At 44.3% G+C, this 23365-nt stretch overlaps 1 protein-coding gene across 12 annotated transcripts in view; it reads right to left on the bottom strand.

The window, feature by feature from the left end:
* tns1b (tensin 1b) overlaps positions 1–23365 on the bottom strand; it is a 233516-nt gene that overhangs the window by 28609 nt on the left and 181542 nt on the right. For 7 of the 12 annotated variants that reach the window (XM_031806233.1, XM_031806228.1, XM_031806230.1 and 4 more), the window contains 4 exons: positions 6518–8182; positions 4685–4741; positions 1647–1840; positions 1356–1494 (listed from right to left, as the gene is read on the bottom strand). In XM_031806233.1, coding sequence (XP_031662093.1) covers positions 1356–1494; positions 1647–1840; positions 4685–4741; positions 6518–8182 — 2055 coding nt within the window. The remainder of the gene's footprint in view (positions 1–1355; positions 1495–1646; positions 1841–4684; positions 4742–6517; positions 8183–23365) is intronic. The other 5 variants (XM_031806232.1, XM_031806235.1, XM_031806231.1 and 2 more) reach the window with 3 other exon arrangements.

The raw sequence follows: 23365 nt of genomic DNA, 5'->3' as shown, positions 1-23365 counted from the left end.
AGAAAACCAACACAGCCTCCTATCTCGCAGTAAGTAATGTTTAGGGTTAGGGGCTAGAACGTCAGAGATAGACAGGGACAGACATACCCAGGGCTCCACCAGTCTATCTAAGTATCTGTTTCAGTTTCTATTCAAGACATCAAGTGTCAAATTAAGTTGAAGCATATTGAAAGTGGGATGCATACTTGAGTAGTAGCATACTACTAGTAAATCCCTAAATGCTGGTAGATGCATGTAAGTGGATGCATACTTGACTAGAATCTTCTTACATGGACAGAGATATCATAAATCGTCATGGTTTAGCCAGGAAAAATAAGTACTCAGTGCATTCCCGCTTTGCATGGAGTATTTTTTTTTGGGGGGGGGGTAACACCTTTGAGGGCGGTAAAAATGCTATGGGCTTTTTATGGGGTGTTTTTAGGGCTTTGCCCAGGGGGAGATGAGGTAACTCGTAGAGCTGGCAACTGACATGGTATTTGAAGGGATAGTTCACTCCATAATTTGTCAAGCGCTTGAAACCACAACTCACGCTATTGTTTCTGTGTGTAGATGCAGCTCAATGCCTTAACCCAAATGAATGTGGAAGATAGGCACTGAATAAAATCAAAAAATTAAACAGTGCCCATCTTTCATATGAAATGCGTGCCTACTAAATGTATCAGAAGACTGGTGGGATCCCAGGATATGTTGATCTGTAGATGGCAGCACATTCTCTAAACCCACTGAATTACTGCCTGGAAGGCAGGAGAGAAGTGTGATTCTTGTCTGATAGGATGACTCAGACTTTTCTATGAGCCGACACAATTGCAAACAGTGTGGCCTCTCAGACAGTGTGGCCTCTGCAGTTATTAGGATCTATCCTGCACTTCCTACAAATCTGTCTGAATGGGTTTGAAATGGATTTTGTCACGTGGGAAATATAGTTTATTGCCCTACATCTAAATGGGGTAGAATACTCGGGATTAGGAGATGTAGTCTATTATTTATTTTGAGAAGAAGAAGAAGAAGAAGAAGAAGAAAAATGTTATGGTCCAAGAATTAAAACCAACCAGACAGCGCTAGACTAATGCCACCATGACGTTATTGACCATAATATCAGTTGTATAGTTTCTACACTCTGAACCTGTACATGCCTGAATAAAACATGGTATTCTCATGTCCTATAATATCCTAGAGAGTTAAACTTTTGAGGTTTTCCCGATCAAGTCACATGGTAATGTAACTCCTGGTTAATTATTCCTGTAAATAACATCCTACTCCCTTCTTGGATAAATGTATTTAAATATGATCTCTGGTAAAAGCCTAAATTCCACTGAGTTCCACAGCGCCTACAGCCAGCCAGAGGGGAGACTTACACAGGTTGAAGTAAGGGGTTTGCGGCGAGATGGGGAAGGCAGGGGTTTGGGGGAACACCTCACCACCAACAGTGGGCGTGGGGCTGACGGAGCCACCTTCCAACTCCTCAAAGGCCTCTCTGTAGCTGTGCATGTGTCTCTGATGGAAGAGAAGACAAGGAAACACACACACACACACACATTCACGCACACACAACCAATATGTTAGTATTCATTATGGTCATCCTAATCATATATCATCCTATGTGAGACACACTAGAGAAGGTTGAGGCTGTGGGCAGAGCATTCTACCTCTTTGGGCCGCCCCCCAGGATTCAGATTTAAGGTGTTGACGAACTCCGGCGAGACACAGCGAATGGGGGAGCGGACTGGGGGTTCGTAAGAGAAGTTTTCGTCGTGGCCATTGTGGCATTGTCCTTCGCTGGTGGTGCGGTGACGGGGCAGGGCCAATGTCTCGTCCAATGACATCCCATGGGACTGGACACCTGTCCAGATCATACAGGGGTCACATTTTGTCAGAACAGTGTTTTGTAAAAAAAGAGAAAAAAAAAATATCATGCTGTATCATGTATCAGTATCATGCTCTTTGAAACACAATTTTTTACTTCAAACCAGCAATGTCTTGCACAGCCTTTAAATCCACAGAAACATCAGAATAAGGAAACAGTCACAAAGTGTTCAAAAGTGAACAGTAAGAAATGGCAAAGCTGAACTTTCAACATGCTACTTGATGTTGAACACTCTAACCAGAACTTTTCTCATTAAAATCAGGCACTCTGGATTGTTTGGAGGGGAACAGTAGGGATCAATGTTCTTGTTGAATGTCACTAGATTATCAGGAACTCGCAGGTACATCAGTGAAACAGTATAAATTTGTAATTATTGTTATCTGGGTAATACTCTGTGGCGGTAGCTAATGTTTTGGATGAACCTCAAAAGGCCCAGTAAACTCATTACAATGAGTTGGTTTGGAGGGAAAGAGAGGAAGCTGCCACTGCCAGTGTAAGACAAAAAGGATTTGCGTAAGATCTTATCTTAATGTGTTAGTTACTGCATGGAAACTTGTTTTTGTTCATTGCTAGTCAGAGACTTTGGGTTAATGTAAGCAAACTACACATTGGTTTTGTATCGTAGCCAGCCTTTCTTAAAAATATGTTTAACTTTTACCCTAGGTTCTTCAATTTTAAGGTAAAGATTATTCTCTTGGAGGGTCATTGAAAATTGTGCATAAACACGTTTTATGCAATGTACTCTGTAGCTAGCGCTGACTGTCTGCAAAAACAAACTATTCATCTGATTCATGGATTCTCCAGGCCTGAAGTTCTGACATACCCTCCCAAAGATGGAAAAGCATGCAAACACACCCTAGTTCGAGAGCTGAACGTTATGGAAACAGTGAAAAATATTTACAAGCCCTAGCTCAGCCTCTTTTGGCAGGATAAACCTGGGGGGGGGGGGGTGCGGCGAGTTAGAGATAGTTTCCCGCAGCTGCATGCTAATGCTAAGAGGCTAATAGTTACTGTCAGAATGGAGATGGCCTCTTTGGTCACACAAGAGTCAGACATGCCTTATGTGTTTACTCCAAATAATATCCATGACTGTGATGAAGCATATCCATATTCCACAATTGCTAGAGGTTAAACTGAACGTAAAAACTACAGAGAGATTTTGGAGGGAAAAAGTGGTATTAAAGGAGAGCAGTCTTCTAAGAGGTTAACTAACTTCCTGTCTGTCTAGTGCACAACAGTGTATATACTGTATATCAACAGAAATCTAGTGTCACTAAGTGTGCTTTGTTGGATCCCAATTTACAGCATAACAAAACAGTATCATGACAAGATCCAAGTATAGGCCTAAAACGCCAAACCTGCACACATGCCATTCATATGCCCATCTTTTTACGTTCTTGATTTGCCTCCAATGGAGCTGCTTCAGTCATGTCACATGTCTAGGCTGGGCTCTATTTTGATTTGTGGATCGAAGAGGGGCATTGTTGGATAAATCCTAAGCACTGGCACGTGAATGGCAATGGGCCTGGGATACAGCAAAACAGATGGACCCAGGATGCACTGCTCTACAGCAGAGCCTGTCAAACACTGTATCGTTGCCCTGGAGATGGCTAATAGCTTCCAGCTGTTACAGCAGAGATTCCCTGGACTGACATATCTGGGGAATTGTTTTGTTTCCCCCCCTTGTGTTTCAAGCATATAAACACAAATATATATATATATTTTTACATACTATAGGAAATGTTATCAGGAAGGGGCTATCGTTCTCTTCATCTCCATCCATCGCTCCAGTGAGGGTGGTGCGGAAGGGTTATCTGGGGTGAAATTAATCGGAATTCCCTTCAAAGAAATGTACTGAATAGATTGGAAACAGATCTACGTATGTATATAAATACCCAAATAGAGTGTTTTTTTTCCAGTAGACCAGGTCTGACCCCATTCTAAACGGTCTACACCGGGAATGTCCGGTCTACTCATGCTCCATCTTTGCTCCAAGGCCTGAGTTGTTGGAAGTGAAGCCATGTTAATAGAATGGATGTCATTGTGGTCATTCATTACGGTCCTTGAACTTCAAGGACTACTCTGGCTTTTGGGAGTACAGTGCAGTACTGCAGTCTGGATATCATTCCAGGCCCCTGACAGAACAATACAGTCTGCGTCCTTGTCTATCTCTCCCAACGGACAGATAAGGCCTTCAGAATATTTCAAAAAGGCAATCTTCCCCCTAGATTTAGTGCCCTTTGTCTGCGATGATAATATTAAAAACAGAAAGGGAAAAAGAGCAGCCTTGAAAGAGGCCAGTGTCTCCTGGCCTTGGGTATTGTTCCCTGGCTTTGGCACACAATATCTTGTGACATACACTCCGCTGCGAGTCCGCACAGAGCCATCTTTGTGCTTCCTCATCTCGTTCTTGTAAAACTTAAACATTAACCCAAATGCCATTTTTGGGTTGGGTCGATTCCTTAACCTTAAAAAATAAATATCAAACTGTCCTCTCCATCAATCACAGATGAAGGACGGTGTATTGGAAAAACTGGACATTAGAGGACATTGTTTGTTCTGTGACATAGCGAGAGAGACAACCAGAGGGAGGGAGTGAGGAAAAGAGAGCAAGGGAAAGACAGAAAAAAATTAGATAGATAATGAGAAAGAAAGAGAGTAAGGTAGAAACGGACAGAAAGGGCATAAACAGGAAGCAACAAATGCAAACAGCAAACTCAAACTGGCAGGCAGTGCCATGGATAGATACTCAGAAAGGTTGGTTTTGAAGAGGAGTCAGTGACAGGGGAAACAGGGAAGGAGAGGAGGAGGGGAACGAACCAGAGAGGGAGAGGGAGCGACGGTGCTCAGACTGGCCTCGCATTCTGGCTGAGTACTCTGGGTAGGTAGAGTAGGGGCATGATTGTAGTCGGCAGGAGAAAGAGGAGGATGAGGATGAAGATGAAGAGGAGAGAGAATGATGGAGAGATAATGAGATCGTCCACAGAAAGGGATAAAATAAATGAAGAAAACAGGTTATTTGCTAGTTTATGAAAATATATATTTTTTAAATCATAATCGCTTACAGAACAATGGAAATGTCAAACATCTATGATAAAAAAATTACTAAGAAATATCAGAAATAAGAACCAAGTGGACATGTCACATATGTTTCGGTGGACAGCTGCCTGTACATGTGGACAAAGTGGGCTTGTATCTCCTGACAACCACAAGATGTGATAAGGAAAGTCTACTATCAGTTGCCTTGAGCTGTCCAGAGAAGCAAAGTGCTTGTGTGACAAGTAACTAACAAGGACAGAAGGATCTCCCTGCTCGCTTATATTATTCCTGCTTTTTATTCTTCCAGCTTGTTTTTCTTTCATTTCCTTTATGTTGTTGTTTGACTGTAAAGTGCTTTGCATTTTTTTATGCACTTTATTTAAATTATATTTAAATTGATTTGTCTATAAAATCACAATAACAGCACTTTCGCTGTCTGGCCATAATGGGGTTTCACTGAAACCAATTTCAGAACCAAGAAGATGTATTTCACCATTACTGTGAGAGTATCTTTCTTGGACTTGTTTTCAGAGATGTCCCTTCACAGCTTGGCAATGTGATTCTGTACCACTACTTTTTGATTTATGACAGGTTTCCACACTGCGGACCTGTGTGTTCGGTTACGCCAGCGAACTTCCTCCATTGGAGACAGCTCATAACTGTCACGAGATAAGATGCACTGAAATTGTGCAGTTTGGAAAGGTTGTCATTTGCTGCGGTATATATGGTACTGCAGGTTGACGCAGGCTTGATTTGAAAGGTAGATGGGTTGTTCTCCAGGAAAAGGGTTGGCCACCAATATACATGCCGAAGAAGTGCATTAAAATGGTTTCATGATCTCACTGACAGTGTAACCTTGTCAACATGTGTTTGTTGGCATACTTTTGCCCCACTTGTCATAAAAATGTTTGTGTGGCCTTATTAAGAGCCATTTGCCCTGTAAAGTCCTTCTAGCTTCACATAAGTATCCTCCTATTGGACAAAAGCTTAGTTCTCTTAGCACTATTTACATGAAAAACAACATTATTTTACCAGGGTGCTAGATGCTTTAAGCAATGAACCATATGTACTAGTAGGTGTGTCCTCCATCTTGGGAGCAGTCAGTTCTGGGAAGCCTCAGTGCTTAATACAGTGTAGTGCAGGGTCTTACGGGGGATCCTCGAGCTGAGGCACTGTGTGTACAATGGCTTCATTGTGACCTCACAGGGCTCATATCAACGCCAACGCAGCCCATCATAAGGGCAGAGCTTTGAGCCAGGAAAAGTCAAGCCCGGCTCACAATGGATTTTCTGAGGATTTCATTTGTTACTCCGGGGGTTTTACAGTTCCATGTTGTACTGAGAGATGGTGTCTGTGTGGGCTGTTCATCTCTTTGTGCAGTAAACAAACTTGTTAAAAAAACTAAGTTTAGGAAAGAAAATGTAATAAATGCTCTGTTTTGGGAGAAAACTATCAAGATGTTCTCTGTTTGAACTTCATACATATTCATTACAGCTTTTTGTTTCTTTTTTAACATCCTAATATATCCTCGACTTGAGAATAACCTTCCTGTTTCCTTTGTATATTAAATCACACCTATATGCCAATGACAACACATGAGATCTGCAGTCTTACCTGCCACGCGCTGGGCTACTAAGCCCTCCACGTTGAATACTTCATCAGGCTCGGCATCTCTCAGCTGGGGCAATGAGGAGATGGCACTGAGACTCTGCTGGAGCTCTGGGGACAGGGACGAGGTCATTGTGCTGGGGGGGTACGTGTTAATGGGCTTCAGCTGCAGCTGGCCAACGGTAGTGGGGACCTGGGTGGGAGAACTGGTCCAGGCTTCCCCTTGGCTGGAAGGTTCAGTGAGGAAGCCAGGGACGGAGACTACAGTGGGACCAGGCTGGTAGATGGCTGTGGGTCTCTGGATGGCAGAGGGCTCTGGTGACGTGGACAGCTGGATGGGGGAGGAACTCAGCGGGACATTGGCAAGGCGAGGCGCATGGCTTCCCGAGATAGCTGAGTCGGCCTGGTAGGAGGGTCTGGCCTGGGTCTGGGAGAAGGATGGTTGCATGGTCACCACCACCCCATTATCCCCTGGCGGAGCGCTCAGGGACTTGGGCACCTTCCCCAAAGGACAGCCTGGGTCCAGGTCTAGCATCAGCAGGTTGAGGGCCTCAATGGACTGCTCAATCTCCTGCTGCGAGGCAGTCTGGTGGTGGGGGAACTGTGGCAGGCTGTGGTGGCTCTGTAGAGGCATGGAGGGTGGAAAAGGGCCAAAATGGACGCCGTCCATCACCGGCTCCTCTGGGACGCCATATTGCTGCCACACATTGAGCCCCCGTTGGACGGCATCACGACTACTGGTGGTACGTGCTGGAGCTCTGGGGAGGTGTTTCTGCTCTGCACCGAACGACTGCGAGCGATACAGGTTCCCGTTTTGGCTGAAAATGTAATCGCTCGCCGGGTGGATGGACTCGCCTGTCCCATCCTGAGCTGAGGATAGGCTTCGCATCAATGTGACGGGAACCTGAGCGGCCACATCCTGTGAGCGTATGGCGACATTGATGACAGCATTTTCCGGGGGGATGCTCCTCTCCAGATAGGTGACCTCGTGCTGCCCATTGATGACCGTCTCAGCCTGATAGTAGAGGTCTGCCGGTGTAGCTCTCCCTTCCAGGGACGACAGGGTGCCCAGGCTATCCATGCTGTTGCCCTCCTGGCTGGTAGGCAGTGCCACCTCGTCATCCAGAATATCCGTTTCCCTGTCCATTCTGCTGTTGTGGCCGTTCACGTGAACTTGGGCCGGCACCAGGTGAAGTATTCCTCCTCCTCCTCCTCCTCCTCCTAGTCCTATACTTGTCCCTCCACCTGATGGGGAGGACAGGTAGCCCTGGCGGTGCATGGGGCCCTCCAGGCCGCTGAGCAGCTGCTCCAGCTCCTGCTTCTCCTGGGGACTGATGGGCTGGACGGCCGGGTCCGTGCCCGAGTCTGCAACCTTTTCCTGGGTCGCTGGTGGCTGGCTCACTGCGGGGGCTGCTTGGGGTACTTGAGCTGCTGCTGCCGGGGCTGGCTCATCGGTGCGGTCAGTCTTGATAGAGGCGGTGGAGTTGCCAGAGTCGCTGCTCATAGACAGGGCTTGGTCGACCGTGGGAAGGACCTGGTCGACGGCAGGTAGGACGTGTTCGGTGGCGGCAGGCGAGAGGCCGTTGGCAGTAACCGAGCCTTCGATGGACTCCTTCTTGCGAACTTTAGCGTAGAGGCTGCCGTCGAGAGGGCCCTGTGTGTGTATGACGTCTGGAGAGAGAAAGAGACGGAAAGAGGGTGTTTACAAAGAGGGAAACAACACTGTACAGTATATTATGTACAATGGTCATCATTCATTCAAGCCAGTACACACAAAAATGTCATCAGTCAATGTATATCATTCAAAGTTTTGTGGACATTTGGTACAGCGAATATCATTACTTTTCAGCAACACAGACCTGTAATACCGATAAAGCAACTAAATCCAGTATAATTGAGAAAGCGAGAAAGGGAAAGAGCAGGGAAGGGACAAAAGAGAAGTAGGTGGGGAAAGTGTAATTTGTCAGTGTGCAGGCGATGCCAAAACAGCCGCAGTTAAACTGAATACTGGCACACTTCTGCCTATTTTACCAGCCTCTCTCTGACAGGAAATGAGAATGGGGCTGTGGCATGCGCTGTGGAAAATAGGATGAAATCACAGAAGCCTGGCTTGCACTTTCTCAAGCCAATCACCGCCACCTGAAACACATTGGAAATTAGTTTGTGTTTGTATACAGAGTATGTTATGTATTATCTATGTTAATGCACATCACCCGGTTCTGATGGAAAAAAACTGGCATGCTGACGATTGAGTTATTTTACAGAATGAGCTCAGAGAAAAGCAATGGATCATTGGTACATCATCCTGGAACACACAACTACACTTAAACATTAACGGATGCAGACATGCGCAAACACACACACACACTCACACACACGGCAGCCCCACCCCCTGTCCAGGGGACCTCCCAAGAGGTAGAGGGAGCCCCATCCAGAAGCACTGAGTCATCGTGGAAAAACTGCCTCACTAAGTAAGTAAGCCCTGAAGGCCTTTCCTGCCCCCTAGGAATAGAAGCAAAACATTTCCTACCACAGACAAAAAACGCAGAGAAAGACACACAACTCTAAATCACACGTACGCCATTCACTATTGTGCAAATGTGGACAAACACATACACACACACACACAAGTGCAGACACACACACACACAGACACACACACACACGCCCTACACTATTCCCATTGATTCCTTATGGTCAGGTCAATGTCACAATACATCAGTGAAGGGGATGACCACCTAAAACTACCAGTGGCAAACTGCTCTTCACAATGCCCACAGCAGCTGGCTCTATGCAGCATGACATTTAAACTGCCCTGCCATGCAAGCTCACATTGGGAACCACAACGCCAACAGTGCCATACAAAGATTCATATTTAGTCTCCCTTGGAGGAAGACAATGGAAGTTCAATGAATAATGCTTCTTATTACAACATATCATTAAAAAGCAGCACATTTCAGCATTCCAGCCTCCATCAGAGGGCATGAAGTGAGCATCGACAAAAAGTTATATCTGATTAAGCTTCTAGCTCCTCACCCCACACAGTTCCCATGAAGCTTTACAGGCTGGCGAGACAGCAAAGCCTGTATGGGTGAAACAGCAGTGTGTGTGTGTAGGTGTGTGTGTGTGTTGTGTGCGTAGGTTTTGTACATCTGGAAACAGCAGTGCACAAACAGAGCATGCCATTCTAAAAAAAAACAGTGTGAACATCACGAGCCTTCAGAAAACCTTCTGTGAATGGTTCTCTGTGAATTCCATTGAAGTCCATAGACCGGCTCTGTTGTTGTTGTTCAGCTGATCTATGAGGTTCTGTAACGTTTCCTTCAACAGATCTAGTATAAGATTCTCCTATTCCCAATCGTAACCTTAAACATCAGGAAACATCTGACCCTGTTTCAGTGGATAAGTGCAACTTCTACCTACTCTTGTGACGTGACCTTTGACCTTGTGTCCCCTGAAGCCACATCCTGCCAGATGCTACAGGTCACCTGGTGAGGACCATAATGCCCTGGTTTGACCTTTGAACCGGTCTCTGTGGGTTGACCCACCCTTCTCTGCAGGGTTGCCCATAAATCACTGCAAGGTCATACTTTTTCCCTCTATTATACCAGACTAAGCGCTCTAGTTTAACAAACCTAACGTAATGGTCAATCTAAGCGCAGTCGGTAATGCTATAGGTTCAGGGGTGAGTCAGACATCTTTGATATTTTCACTATCACAGTTATCCGCACACTTGCTGGCATTGGAGTGAAAGGGCTGGGTTTTGATGAATAAACAAGTTATGAGTGTGTGCAGGTTGGCCCCTCGCTGGCCCCTCGCTGGCCAATCAGAACGTGCTCCATGGCAAAATATGTGGTTGCTTCAGGTTGTGTGTATTTACAGACTTTTATAAATAAATTGCCTTTGAATCAACTTAAATTCCAATGTTATAGTTTGTTAAATGGCTTACAGAAATGAAATAACAAAATGTAGACCTATCCCATCTTTTCTAAATAGGTTAACGTAAAACCATTTAGTCCACATTGTAAGTACACGCATTTCTTCACACTGATATAGGGCTTGGCCTTTGGCATTGTCAATAAGCGAGATTCAATGAATTACTGATTACTGATAAGGCCTAAAAAGAGAACTAATCATTGTAATCAAATTATAAACAAAACAACAACTTGTTTTAAATACCTACAGGCACCATCATTTCTCCCTGTTGTCATATAATATTCAAACAATGCAGACTATGGAGGGTTTTACACACATCCAAATCGGGATCATTGGGTAGATAAAAAAAAGCCTTCGTTGAGAGGATGGAAGGCTATGCTTGGTTTTAATCAAATAAATATTAAGTATACAGACACCAAAGCACACCAAGGCTACTCTTGTTCCATGCGCATGTGGGCAGTATGATTCACGGCTGGATAGTCTCCTGTCACAATCCATGCCATAATCAACTGTGTTACTGCAAAAAAAACAGCTTTTGGTTGGTCTTAAATATCCCTATCAGAAATTAGCACTTCAGATCATGTTTTTAAGGACACACCTCCAATATTTCCACCCCGTCATCTGAGCGCTAGCGAGCTGATATAAGACTGGTAAATTACCGAAACTGGTGATAGGGTTTGAAAATGCCAGTGAGCCAGTTTTTACATGACAAAATTGCAAACGAACATGCTTTTCACACTAGCACCGCCTTAACGCCAAACGAAAATAGAGCCCCTATGTTAATCCTTCTCCTGTCTTTAAAGGGAAATTCCACCACTTTTCAACCCCCTTTTCATTATCTCCAGCCCAATACCAGTGCTTACATGTGTGAAAACAGTGCATCTATACATTTTAAAAACAGAGATTTTCATACACTATGAGATTCGTGGTGACATGGTGACATCCTCCCTATGGCTATAAATGCTTTGCAGGTTTTGAAAACCGCCGTGATGTCACAGAGAAGCATTTTTTAGGACTGTCTTTTTAACCACAGATCATAGAAAGGCGCCCTTTTCACATGTAGACACTGGTATGGTGCTGGAGAGAATGAATATGATGTTGAAAAGTGACGGAATTGCCCTTTAAGGTACAATCTGAATCTGGGATCTGAGAATCTCTTTAACGATCATTTCAGTTCATAGAAATGGGGTTGGCATTTTGCTGAACAACTTCAAACGTTTAAGCTTTAAACACAAGGACCCTGTGAAACTGCACTAAATAAGCTTATGTCTCTTTTCAAGGTTCAGGCTGATGTCTCGACAGCCTGCTTGTTTCCTTTCACCGGGCCTAGGCCACAGTCCAGGACTTCCTTTAAGAGCAGCATTCCTTGGAAAAAGGGATTATTTTCCCCATCGTCTACTCTGTTGCCGTGGACGACATCTTCCTTGACTGAGAAGTCTGGAAGGTTCTAGAGAAATAACTTAAGAATAAAACAGGCATAACATCTTCTACCACACAAAGAAAGTCACAGATATTGCACTCTGAATGGCCAAACTGACACAGTTGGCCGCATAAATACCTTTGTTGTCCCTCCGGCAGATGCAAACAGAAGAGTAGCAGACACCAATGTCACAGTGAAGTCTCCCAAAACTTGAGCTACAACTTCAACCCAGACGTCTGACCCTGACTGAAGAGTTCAACTCATAGACTGTGGTGCAAAACCAAAGAAAGGCGTCATCATCATGTCTTTATTTACCTCTTAGTGTCCCTTCTAAGGGTCAAGTGACCACATTAAATGGGATACGCACACATACGTATATGTCCTACAGACATAGATGTCCTGAAAGATGAGTAGCTCTTTGAGTAGATCTGTTTTAGCACCTTTTTTTAATCACCTGCTTACGGCCAAATGTGACACAACTGGCAACCGAGAGTAAATCAACTGGTGCAGCTCAACACATCATCCCTGAACAACCAGTATTAATAGTGAAGACGGACACACATGGCAAATCACTTGGGAAGGAAGTTACTTGTAGGTTCCAGATCTTTCTTTCAGCGAGTTTCCGATGTTACAAAATAGAAGGAATTCCAAAAGCACAACAGAGAAAGCGTGAAAGGAGCTCCCCTACCTTTGTGAATGCGGCCGTTGGTACAGTCCAGAGAAATATGGGAAAAGCCCTAGTGCTACCCTAAAGCGGAGCCCCCGGAGCAGAACATTGCGGAGCTGAATAGGGGGGATTCTCTTGGCTCAGGAGGCTAATCGTGTTGTGAGAGGCGCTGCTGTTGTGGACTAGTGGTGACTGGCTGACTGTCTAAGCTACTCTAAGTGAGCTACTGCTGTGAAGTCCCATGAACCTTTACAACAGTCTCTGTGTGTCTGTGTGGGGAGAGGGGCAGCCACACACACCATAGTATGTGTTTGACTGAGTGACATCACTTCTCTCTCTCCCTCTATTTCCCTCTCTCTCACACACACACACACACACACACACAGTCAAGAACCGAGCCACAGTCAACACACACAGAACCCCCCCCCCCCAACCCCCCCACCACACAAACAGACACTACTGTACACCTCCCACATCCCACCCACCCACACATTGAAATGAGCCACTCCTTATGTTGGCTCCTGTCACAAACGTTCATGCAATGGAAAAGAGCCACTAAGTCCAATGACTGACATTTTACTAGCTATCTGAGCCAGCACTAGGGAATAGAAAAAAGCTGTTCCTGTGAAAGAAAGAACCACACCCTGCATTGGGCTGGGAGGAAAGAATGAGAAGGAAAAGAAAGAGCGAGGAAAAGGTGATGAGCGGGGGCGATGAGAAAGAACCAGAAAAGAGAGATGAAGGTGAAAGTAAGAGGTGCTCAATAGTATCTGATCAGGGTGCAGGGTACCAATGAGATGACGGCACGGACGCACACACACACACACACACACACACACACACACACACACACACACACACACACACACACACACACACACACACACACACACACACACACACACACACACACACACACACACACAGCCTTTGCTTCTGCACATTCTAGTTTTGTTACATACACACAGAGTGCACTGTTATTTCCTTACTAAGCTCAAACTCTTCTGTTTGAGCTGCCGTCTTACTTAGCCATCTCTTAGGCATATCACAGTGGATTTATTGTGGAACAGAGAACAAACATACTTCTTCTCTCTTCCAATCTGATAACATACATGAAACTAAGACGAGACTCAGCGGTAAGCATAACTAGCCAACACACTAGTTCATGTGCTGATAAAACCTTGATACGCTAACACAGCACATTCAGCAGCAACAGAACACGAGGTACACAACATAATGTCAAATCGGAATCAAGACAGTCCCCTTCTCTTGGTCTCCCTCCTCTGTGTCCGATTTTCTCTCTCTTCCACTCTCTCATCATCATCAGCATTATCATTCATCATCCTTGTACAGGTCTGCGCTGCTCAGTCCACTCAGAGTTAATAATGACGATGGCAGACTATTCTAAGCTATAAAGTAAGTGCTGAAGATTATTCTAGGCTAAGATGCTCACAGGTCAGATTTAGCCATGCTTTAGTTCTCCCTCCTCAAGTTGTATATTAAGGGTCTTAAATTTAGGATAGTCACAGTAGCAGGAGGGGGGGGGGGGGTCAAATTCCAAACAGAGATAGAGAATCTACAGCCTATTTCTGTTTCTGTGTTTTCTTGACTCCCTCACTGCAGGAGGCAAATGCCTTTCTGTTTGATCATACCCATATTTGCAGGGGCCCCGTCATCATTCCTGACACCTTGCTCTGCCTAATTTCCCAGCAGAGAGATCGTGCCATGTCATATGACCTGTCTGTCTCAAAGTATTTGTCACCACATGATGTATGTATGTGTGTGTCTTTGATATCATGCTCCCTCTGAGATCACATCTCAAACTACTGGAAGTTAATTATTATCTTTCTAACCTCTTCACTCCGGGAGACCTTTACACAGATCTCCCATCGCTGAAGGTGACATCACATACAATGAAAACATATTTACCAGCCCTCCAGTTAACCTATTTGTGAGAAAGTTTTCCCATCACCGAAGGCAAATCTATAATCCGGAATGCCTTACCAGTTGTTTCGGGCTACACAATGTGTGAACTATGGTAGAAATAAACATTTAAATGCACATTTTCAGAAGCTCACTTACTAGTCCAAGCGAGATTACCGCATGATCCGAGATGGCAGTTCACCTTCAGGGAGATATGGTGTGAATTCAGTCAACTCAGGAAAAGTTGGACATAAACGTTTCTTTTCACACATTGTATAGCCTGAAAGGACTGGTAAGGCATTCCGGAATATAAATTTGCCTTCGGTGACAGGAGAACAGTGTGTCAAGATACACGTCCTCCGGAGCGAAGAAGCTATGACATACTTAGCTAATAATTCTAATGTCCTGTTTTGACTTGGATGTGAAGGTTTAGAGGTTCTGTCTTCCAGATGCTCCCCCAGTGTTACCTTTGACCCCGCTGTGTAATTGTGTGTGTGTGTGTAAATACAATCCAACTTCCAAACAAACCAGAACTATCGTGGAGGGTTCACGGTCCACTGGCCACCAGTGCTACATAGAAAATAATGTTGTGATGATGACTGCGTTCAGTGAGAACATAACCTTGGGCACTAATGGAATCAATCAACGGAGTTTAGAGTTTGGCATTGAGCCAAGCCATTCCAAGCCCCCCTAGAGAGCAGGCTACTTAGATCCCTACCTGTACATGGAGATGTTTTTGGCACAGGCTATATTTGGACAGAGTTAATGGCTGAACTATTGACTGGGCCTTCAGTGGCCATTGGCAGGTTTTTGTGAAACGCCGCTGTAACTGTTAAGCACAAGGGCAGATCAGGAGGGAGGACAATATGGTTACAGAGTGAGGAACAGATTTGGCTTTGAATTTACAGTAGATTAAATCCAGTCCACTTAAGTTAGGACAGAAGCCTGTGTGAATCAGATGCCTTTGCAAAACTGGGGCTGACTTCTGCTGAGTAAGTCCCTAGAGCATCATGCCTCTAAAGCCTTGCTGTATCTCCCGAAACACTTACTGTGCTGTCAGCAAAGAAGCCCACTCGGTGCTAATGGAGGCTTTATTTCAAAGTGGAGGACATTGAAAATACATCAATGATGGCTCACCTTCTAGATCTATGAGACAGCACTTGGAAAACGTGTTTGGGGTTTGGAAAGACAAGGTCTTTACAAAGGGGTTTCTTATAGAATGGTCAGATACCTTCAGTCAGTATTCATCTGCTGTATTCATCTTCCCACACACACACACACACGCACATGCACACACACACGCACGTGTACACAATCATGCGTCACAGCCACAGTCTCTCTCTCTATGTAGAGCTACGGTTTCACTCTGGATTAAGTTTTTTGTCTAAGGAAAAGCAATCAAGCTCCGTTCAACTCATAGCGCTGCATGGGAAAAGCCTGAGGCCCATTTGAGGCGATGCTTTGATCGGCTCGCCGTGGCTGGGACTGTGGTCTGGAGAGGACCCAAGGAGGACGAGCAGCCACTCATTCCACATCTCCTGCCTAGAAGCCGACTGAGGTTCATCCCTACTCAAAGCCATCAGACCCATTAAGTGCTGTTCAAATCAACTTCATTCTCTAACAAAAAGAGTACACTTGGTCAACATGTCCACTTTTGAAAGGCATCATTTCCATACACACAGCTTATACCATGATAGTTACCCTTGACATAGGCCTGTGTAATAGTGATAGGGCCCAATAGTGTACTTTGAAATTTGCAGAGAACCCAGTTACAGACAATCCACTCCGGCATTCAACTAAAAAGGACGATTTCCTCATGAAAAGAACCAAACAAAGTCCCATTTCCTCCATGGCTCCTGCCTGTTCAACTGTGGTCCCTCATTACTTCAGGCACATCATTGGACAGCAATTAAGCCATTCAAAGGACCCTATGCGGTGAAGCTGACAGAGGGAGACACGGCCATGACAGACTGTTGGCTGTGTGCGGTGTACGTACGGTGTGTGCGTCGTATGGTGTGTGTGTGTATGTGTTGCCAGGCTGTTGGCTGGGTGCAGCATGGGTGGTGAATCAGCAGTTTCTATTGTCCTAATATAGAACTAATTCCTCGGGCTCAGACTAGCTGGCCTTGTTCAGTTAGGGGGGGGGGGGTAAGAAGCGGATTCCATATCTTCATATGTACACTGTATGTTGTGTTTGAAGTGATGAAAAAGTTATGTTTCATGTTGGTCATTGTCTGTGACTGTGTGTAACCTGTTAAAATAAAACAGGGATGTTTTTGTCATGCGGGTGATGTGTATCTGTGTTAGATAATGTCCAGTGACAGAAAACAGGAAAGAGGAGGACGAGATAACCAAAGGCTCTATTAAGATAGAGTGATGGCAGTGTCGGGTTGCAATCCCCCGAGGAGCCCAAAGGATGTGTGTGTATGTACGTGTGCTTGTGTGGGAAAAAAATGACAAAATTGTCATACTTAATAAAGTCAAAGTAAACGCTGAACATCTAATTCCTTATATTTAGCAAACTAGATGGTACGATTTTCTTGATTTGAACATTTACAGACAGACAAGCGCACACTTCAACATCATTTACAAATGTGAGTCTGTCAGATCAGAGGCAGTAGGGAAGACTATGCATTATATTAATAGGTGAACCATGTTGCTGTCCTCCTGCCTGAGCATTTGAAATGTAATGAATACCTTTGTGGATCAGAGTAAATTTATGGGAGTAAAAAGTACATATTTTCTTTAGGAATGTAGTGGAGCAAAAGTTGTAAAAAAATATAAATAGTCAAGTAAATTACAGATACCCCAAAAAAACTACTAAAGTAGTACTTTAAAGTATTTTTACTTAATACTTTACACAACTGTGTGTGTGTGTGTGCATATGGCTATATGTTAAAACAGGGCTAAAGTGTAACATTGATGAAACATACAGTACATGCATGCTACTATGATTGTGTGGTTGCACATGTGTGCGGGTCTATGTTTGTGTATGTGTTGTGTATGTGTACCTATACCTCTTATCTGTAACCAAACAGTAAACCTTAGCCCTGTGTTTACCCATACCCAGCTCAGAGGGTTGCCTATTCAACAGGCTAAGTGACCCGTGCAGTATGAAGGGAGAGGAGGCCTGGGGAGCATCAAAAAGAAACAAGACAGTGGTGGCCAATAAAGAAAGACAGGGTGAGTTGCTGGTACTATCCTCCTCTTTTCCTCCTCCTCCTTTCCGCCCCTCCACCCACACCCATTTCCCAGAGGTAGTTAAGCCCAAAGGCAAACAGTGTTATGCCGTGAGCTGAGAGAGAGAGAGAGAGAGAGAGACTGTCTGGACACCAGCTGGAGTCAAGCTGTGAGCATGAGGGACCAATCAATCATGCACATTAGCACCTGCTAATAAAACATTAGCATCTGTGGCTAACGGCTAATAGCTATTGGCTAACAGTTAGCATTGTTTCTCTAAGACCGGCCTGGGTCTTCAGTTAGCCACTCCAGTGCCAGACATGCATGTCCCCCAGCACTGCTCACTCACTAAAACACCACACCAAATCCCCAAAGGTAAAAAAGAACTGTCCTAGAATAGGAGATATAGCTTTAACCCAGCAGTGGACCCGACCCTCTAAAACACTATTCCCAATCAGGCTCCATGTGCCACAATGCAGAAAGGCTCCATTGCTATGCCCTAAACCAGAGACAAATGGGAACAATGGACTCCACATAAGACACTTTGTTGTGCTTCTGTGTCTGTCGTCTTCTCCTAGAGGGCATTATTATGTCCTGGTCAGTTACGCAAGGGCCAATCCACAGGTGTGCAAGGAGCGGGGGATACACAAACTTGGGGGGCCCATGCACCGGTCATTGATGTCAATTTTCTATTTATGTAATAAATCATTTTGACAGTAACCCTCCAAAAAGTAATTCATAAACCTTTTTAATTTCCATATGTACTAGGAAGCTAAGTATTTGTTTCTTGGGCAAGAATGTGATGGATCAAAGTGCCTCAGGCCTTGAAAAATCTATAATTGAACTGATTGAAAGTAAGGGGATATTGGTGAACAAATACCATGGTCAAGGCTACGACGGCACCAGAGGTTACTCAGGTGTTCAAAAGCTCATATCAGACCGAGAGTCTAATGCTTCTTAGGTCGCTCTTTATGAGTTTAGAAAACGATCTCCCCCGCAGAAGTAGCAGTTAAAGGGATGGGTAAAAACAGCTTGATTACCATAGCAACATCATAGGAAACAGCTTGATTACCATAGCAACATCAGGGCGAACAGCTTGATTACCATAGCAACATCAGGGAAACAGCTTGATTACCATAGCAACATCAGGGGTGCAGCTTGATTACCATAGCAACATCAGGGAAACAGCTTGATTACCATAGCAACATCAGGGAGACAGCTTGATTACCATAGTAACATCAGGGAAACAGCTTGATTACCATAGCAACATCAGGGAAACATCTTGATTACCATAGCAACATCAAGGGAACAGCTTGATTACCATAGCAACATCAGGGAAACAGCTTGATTACCATAGCAACATCAGGGATGTTTGCGATTTTGCGATTTTGTTCATACTGGTGAACCGCCGTTGGAGTTGTCATTGCAATATAAACAGTCCATTATCTTTTTATGAAAGTTTTAGCAGCTAAATAACACCTAAATACTCTATATAGCTATAGATAGTAGGCTACACAACATAATGAAGCATTCCCTAGTAAGATAGTGTTTTGAGGGGACTGACTGTATTACTTGGCATTAATAGACTGGTTTCACGCACAAAAACGTTCTATCAAATCTGGGAGAGAGGACAAAAACATGCAGGCTCATGTCATGCAGGTTCAGGTAGGCTATACAGGACATCTATACAGAACAATCTATTGGCTGCTGATTAGTATGCTGTTGTACCAAACATTTATTATACAATCTGTAATGTTTGAATTTCCAACTTTAATTACTGAACAAGTAATTACATTTTTGCCGCCAACCAGCAGTCTAAATGGCAAACTTGCGACACCATGTATAGCTTCTTGAAATTATGTTAGGCTTAACATGAGAAAATGCAGACCAAATAGGCTTACCAATAAACATTTATCCATCAGCTAAAGTAAAGCTATAAGCTACATGCCCTGGCACCACAGAAAGCCCATCATCGATTCGATGGGCAGCCGCATAGACATGTCGCATTGTCAGCACCATGGACAGCGATTGGTAGTCAATACTTTGTGAGTGACTGTCTGGCTGACGCATAACATTTATTTTAGGGAGGGGGAATGAGGGAGGGAACACTGACCTTGCGGGGGGAAACTGTGTTAAGGCAGGGGCCCAACCGTCTTGAGTTTGGAGTCAAAGCAAAGAAATCCCCAAAGCCCCAAACAGACTGACTGAGACGGGGTAGTTTTGTTTCCAACACAAAGTCAAGAAAAAGCTAGGCGGTTCACCTCTCTGTGTCCTGTGAGATTGAGAAACACTGTGTCCACACAACACACATATCAATGAGATTTAATGAGAAACATTTAGATGAAGGATACAATGCTCTGCATAGTGAGATGCTGGTCAGATGCTGCTATATTCAGGAGAAGTATGGGTTGAAACAAGCTATCATATAATGTACATTATAAACTGGATGGTTCGAGCCCTGAATGCTGATTGGCTGACAGCCGTGGTATACCACGGGTATGACAAAACAGTTATTTTTACTGCTCTACGTTGGTAAACTGTTTATAATAGCAATAATGTTAAAGTGTGTAATGAATCATCTGGAGCAGTGTTCTATCATAGACACAGCATACTGTACATCCTGCGTGTCTACAGCCTACATCAACCTCCAGTCTCTACAGCCTACATCAACCTCCAGTCTCTACAACCTACATCAACCTCCAATGTCTCTACTGAAGACGGTGATGTAATACTAGTACCATAATGTAAGCCCGGGAGATGGAGAATAAACATTGTAACACTATTCACAAACGCACGCGCACACGCACACACAAAGCTTTCACGTTTCCACAATAGCAAACTTAAGTAAAGTTTGGGATTAACTTTAAATGGTTGTCACTAGAGAAAAAAAATGACGCTGTGATAAGATGAGAATTTCTCCCAGCAATGTTTTAGATTGACGCACTCTAAGTAACATCTATCTAATTGTGATGTTAAAATGCACTTTCAATTAAGTTTACTTTGATTCAATTTAAAAGTTCAGATGTTGCACTATGCACAGCTGGACGAAGTCTCAATCTAATTTTGTCTGATTTTGCATTCAAAAAGTCAAAAGTCCACATTCAACGTTAGATGACATTCTACATTCTACGTCAGCATTCAGTTGAATCATATTGAATCAGTTGAATCATATTTGTCTGAAAACAACCACAGGAGTAAACAAACTTGTTTTTTTTGTGAGACAAAATCGGAATTCAAAAGAAGCACTCACACAGGCTTGTAAAGACACAAACAGTACATAGCCTACTAAACCAAAAACTCACTGGTACAAAAACATCACCAAGTAGTTGGCGATTAAGAAGCCCGATGTCAATAAGTAATTCAAAAGTCTGTCAAGTGAGGACAATGTTCCCTATGTTATTCCCCGTAGAACTAAACGTTCACTACTCACTTGTTTTTGTTGTTGTTGTTTGTACAGTTTTTCTCTACAGTCAAATGTTCAGCCCTTTGGTCTGGTAGAACAAGTCCGGTCTTGACCATTGGAGGATGTCAACAGAAGAGAGTGTAACACAACTAGCCAACTCCAAGCAGCTCAGTGCCTGTTCATCTGTCTGCACTGAGCAGGATCTAAAACACACACACATACACATTCTGCATGCTCTGTCACTCCCCCTGTTACGACGCACCGCACAAAGGCCTACACAGGAGTGTGGAGGAGTGTGAGACTGTGTGTACTTGGTGACAGAGGAGATTGCGTTATAATTGGACACACACACACTCATCGCCCTCTCACCCTCAACTATTCTAGAAATGTTGTGGGTTGTGCAATAGCCAAATATGGTAGTTGAAGTGACAGTTGGATAGTAAACAAGACTAAGGAATTTTAGAAGACCCCTTGCTGAATCCTACAATGACACACCTTACCTCCATCAATCTCACCCATCTCAAACTACCTCTCACATAAGATCAGGAGAACATAGGAAATATCTCTTCATACTGATTGAAAGGATTTAGATAAATCTGTTGATATTATTTTGATGTTGGGGCTCAAATGAGTCATGTGGGCTGCATGCAGTACATAAAAACATAATAGTACGTTCAATTCAACGGAACCGGTGCTGTACTGAACCACCAGTTGAAAAACGGGGAGGGGTTAGGTTGTGGCTTTAAAATGCCCCTCTGCAAGCCCTTAAAACACGTTTCCCGGCACACCCACTGAACAGAGCAAACATACCTCAAAGTCTATTCAAGAACGTACAAGAACGTTTTGGGGAAACATGACGTTCAGAACAAGTCGTTCCGCAGCGTAGCAAAAGTTCAAGTGAACTGAACGCACCCGTAATCTCATTTATGTTGAGACATGTTGAGGGTAGGTAGCAACACATCTGCAACACTGATCCACAACACTGGAGCTCCCCAGGGGTGCGTGCTCAGTCCCCACCTGTACTCCCTGTTCACGCATGACTGCATGGCCAGGCACGACTCCAACACCATCATTAAGTTTGCAGACGACACAACAGTGGTAGGCCTGATCGCCGACAACGACGAGACAGCATATAGGGAGGAAGTCAGAGACCTGGCCGGGTGGTGCCAGAATAACAACCTATCCCTCAACGTAACCAAGACTAAGGAGATGATTGTGGACTAGAGGAAAAGGAGGACCGAGCACGCCCCAATTCTCATCGATGGGGCTGTAGTGGAGCCGGTTGAGAGCTTCAAGTTCATCGGTGTCCACATCAACAACAAACTAGGATGGTCCATACACACCAAGACAGTCGTGAAGAGGGCACGACAAAGCCTATTCTCCCACAGGAAACGGAAAAGATTTGGCATGGGTCCTGAGATCCTCAAAAGGTTCTACAGCTGCAAAATTGAGAGCATCCTGACTGGTTGCATCACTGCCTGGTACGGCAATTGCTCTGCCTCTGACTGCAAGGCACTACAGAGGGTAGTGCGTACGACCCAGTACATCACTGGGGATAAGCTGCCTGCCATCCAGGACCTCTACACCAGGCGGTGTCAAAGGAAGGCCCTAAGAATTGTCAAAGACCCCAGCCACCCCAGTCATAGACTGTTCTCTCTACTACCGCATGGCAAGTGGTACCGGAGGACAAAAAGGCTTCTCAACAGTTTTTACCCCCAAGACTCCTGAACAGGTAATCAAATGGCTACCCAGACTATTTGCATTGTGTGCCTCCCCCAACCCCTCTTTTTACGCTACTGCTACTCTCTGTTCATCATATATGCATAGTCACTTTAACCATATCTACATGTACATACTACCTCAATCAGCCTGACTAACCGGTGTCTGTATGTAGCCTCGCTACTTTTATAGCCTCGCTACTGTATATAGCCTGTCTTTTTACTGTTGTTTTATTTCTTTGCCTACCTATTGTTCACCTAATACCTTTTTTTGGCGCACGTGACAAATACATTTTGATTTGATTTGACATTTGCCTCCCCTAAAGGCCTAGCTACAGGCTAGTCGGTGAAAGCTAAAATACCTTTAGCATAGCTAGCCGTGGGATTGTTTTTGAGTTGAGTTTCACAGGGTAACATTGATTGCAGTGATTGAAGAGTAATGAAATTTATTTTATTTTACCGTACTGTGTTTTGTATTTCAGAGAAAGTATTTTGTAAGAGGTGCCGGTACTCAAGTAGTAGAAAATATGTGGTGATAAACCACTGCTTTGAAGTGACCTGCAGGATTGTGGCCCTGAAAGGGAAGACACTAGCCTTGAGAACATCT

This window comes from Oncorhynchus kisutch, linkage group LG26 (genome assembly GCF_002021735.2).
Source record: "Oncorhynchus kisutch isolate 150728-3 linkage group LG26, Okis_V2, whole genome shotgun sequence".
Taxonomy (NCBI): Eukaryota; Metazoa; Chordata; class Actinopteri; order Salmoniformes; family Salmonidae; genus Oncorhynchus; species Oncorhynchus kisutch.
The sequence above is the reverse complement of the archived record's forward strand: the minus strand, read 5'-3'. Positions and strand labels throughout refer to the sequence as shown.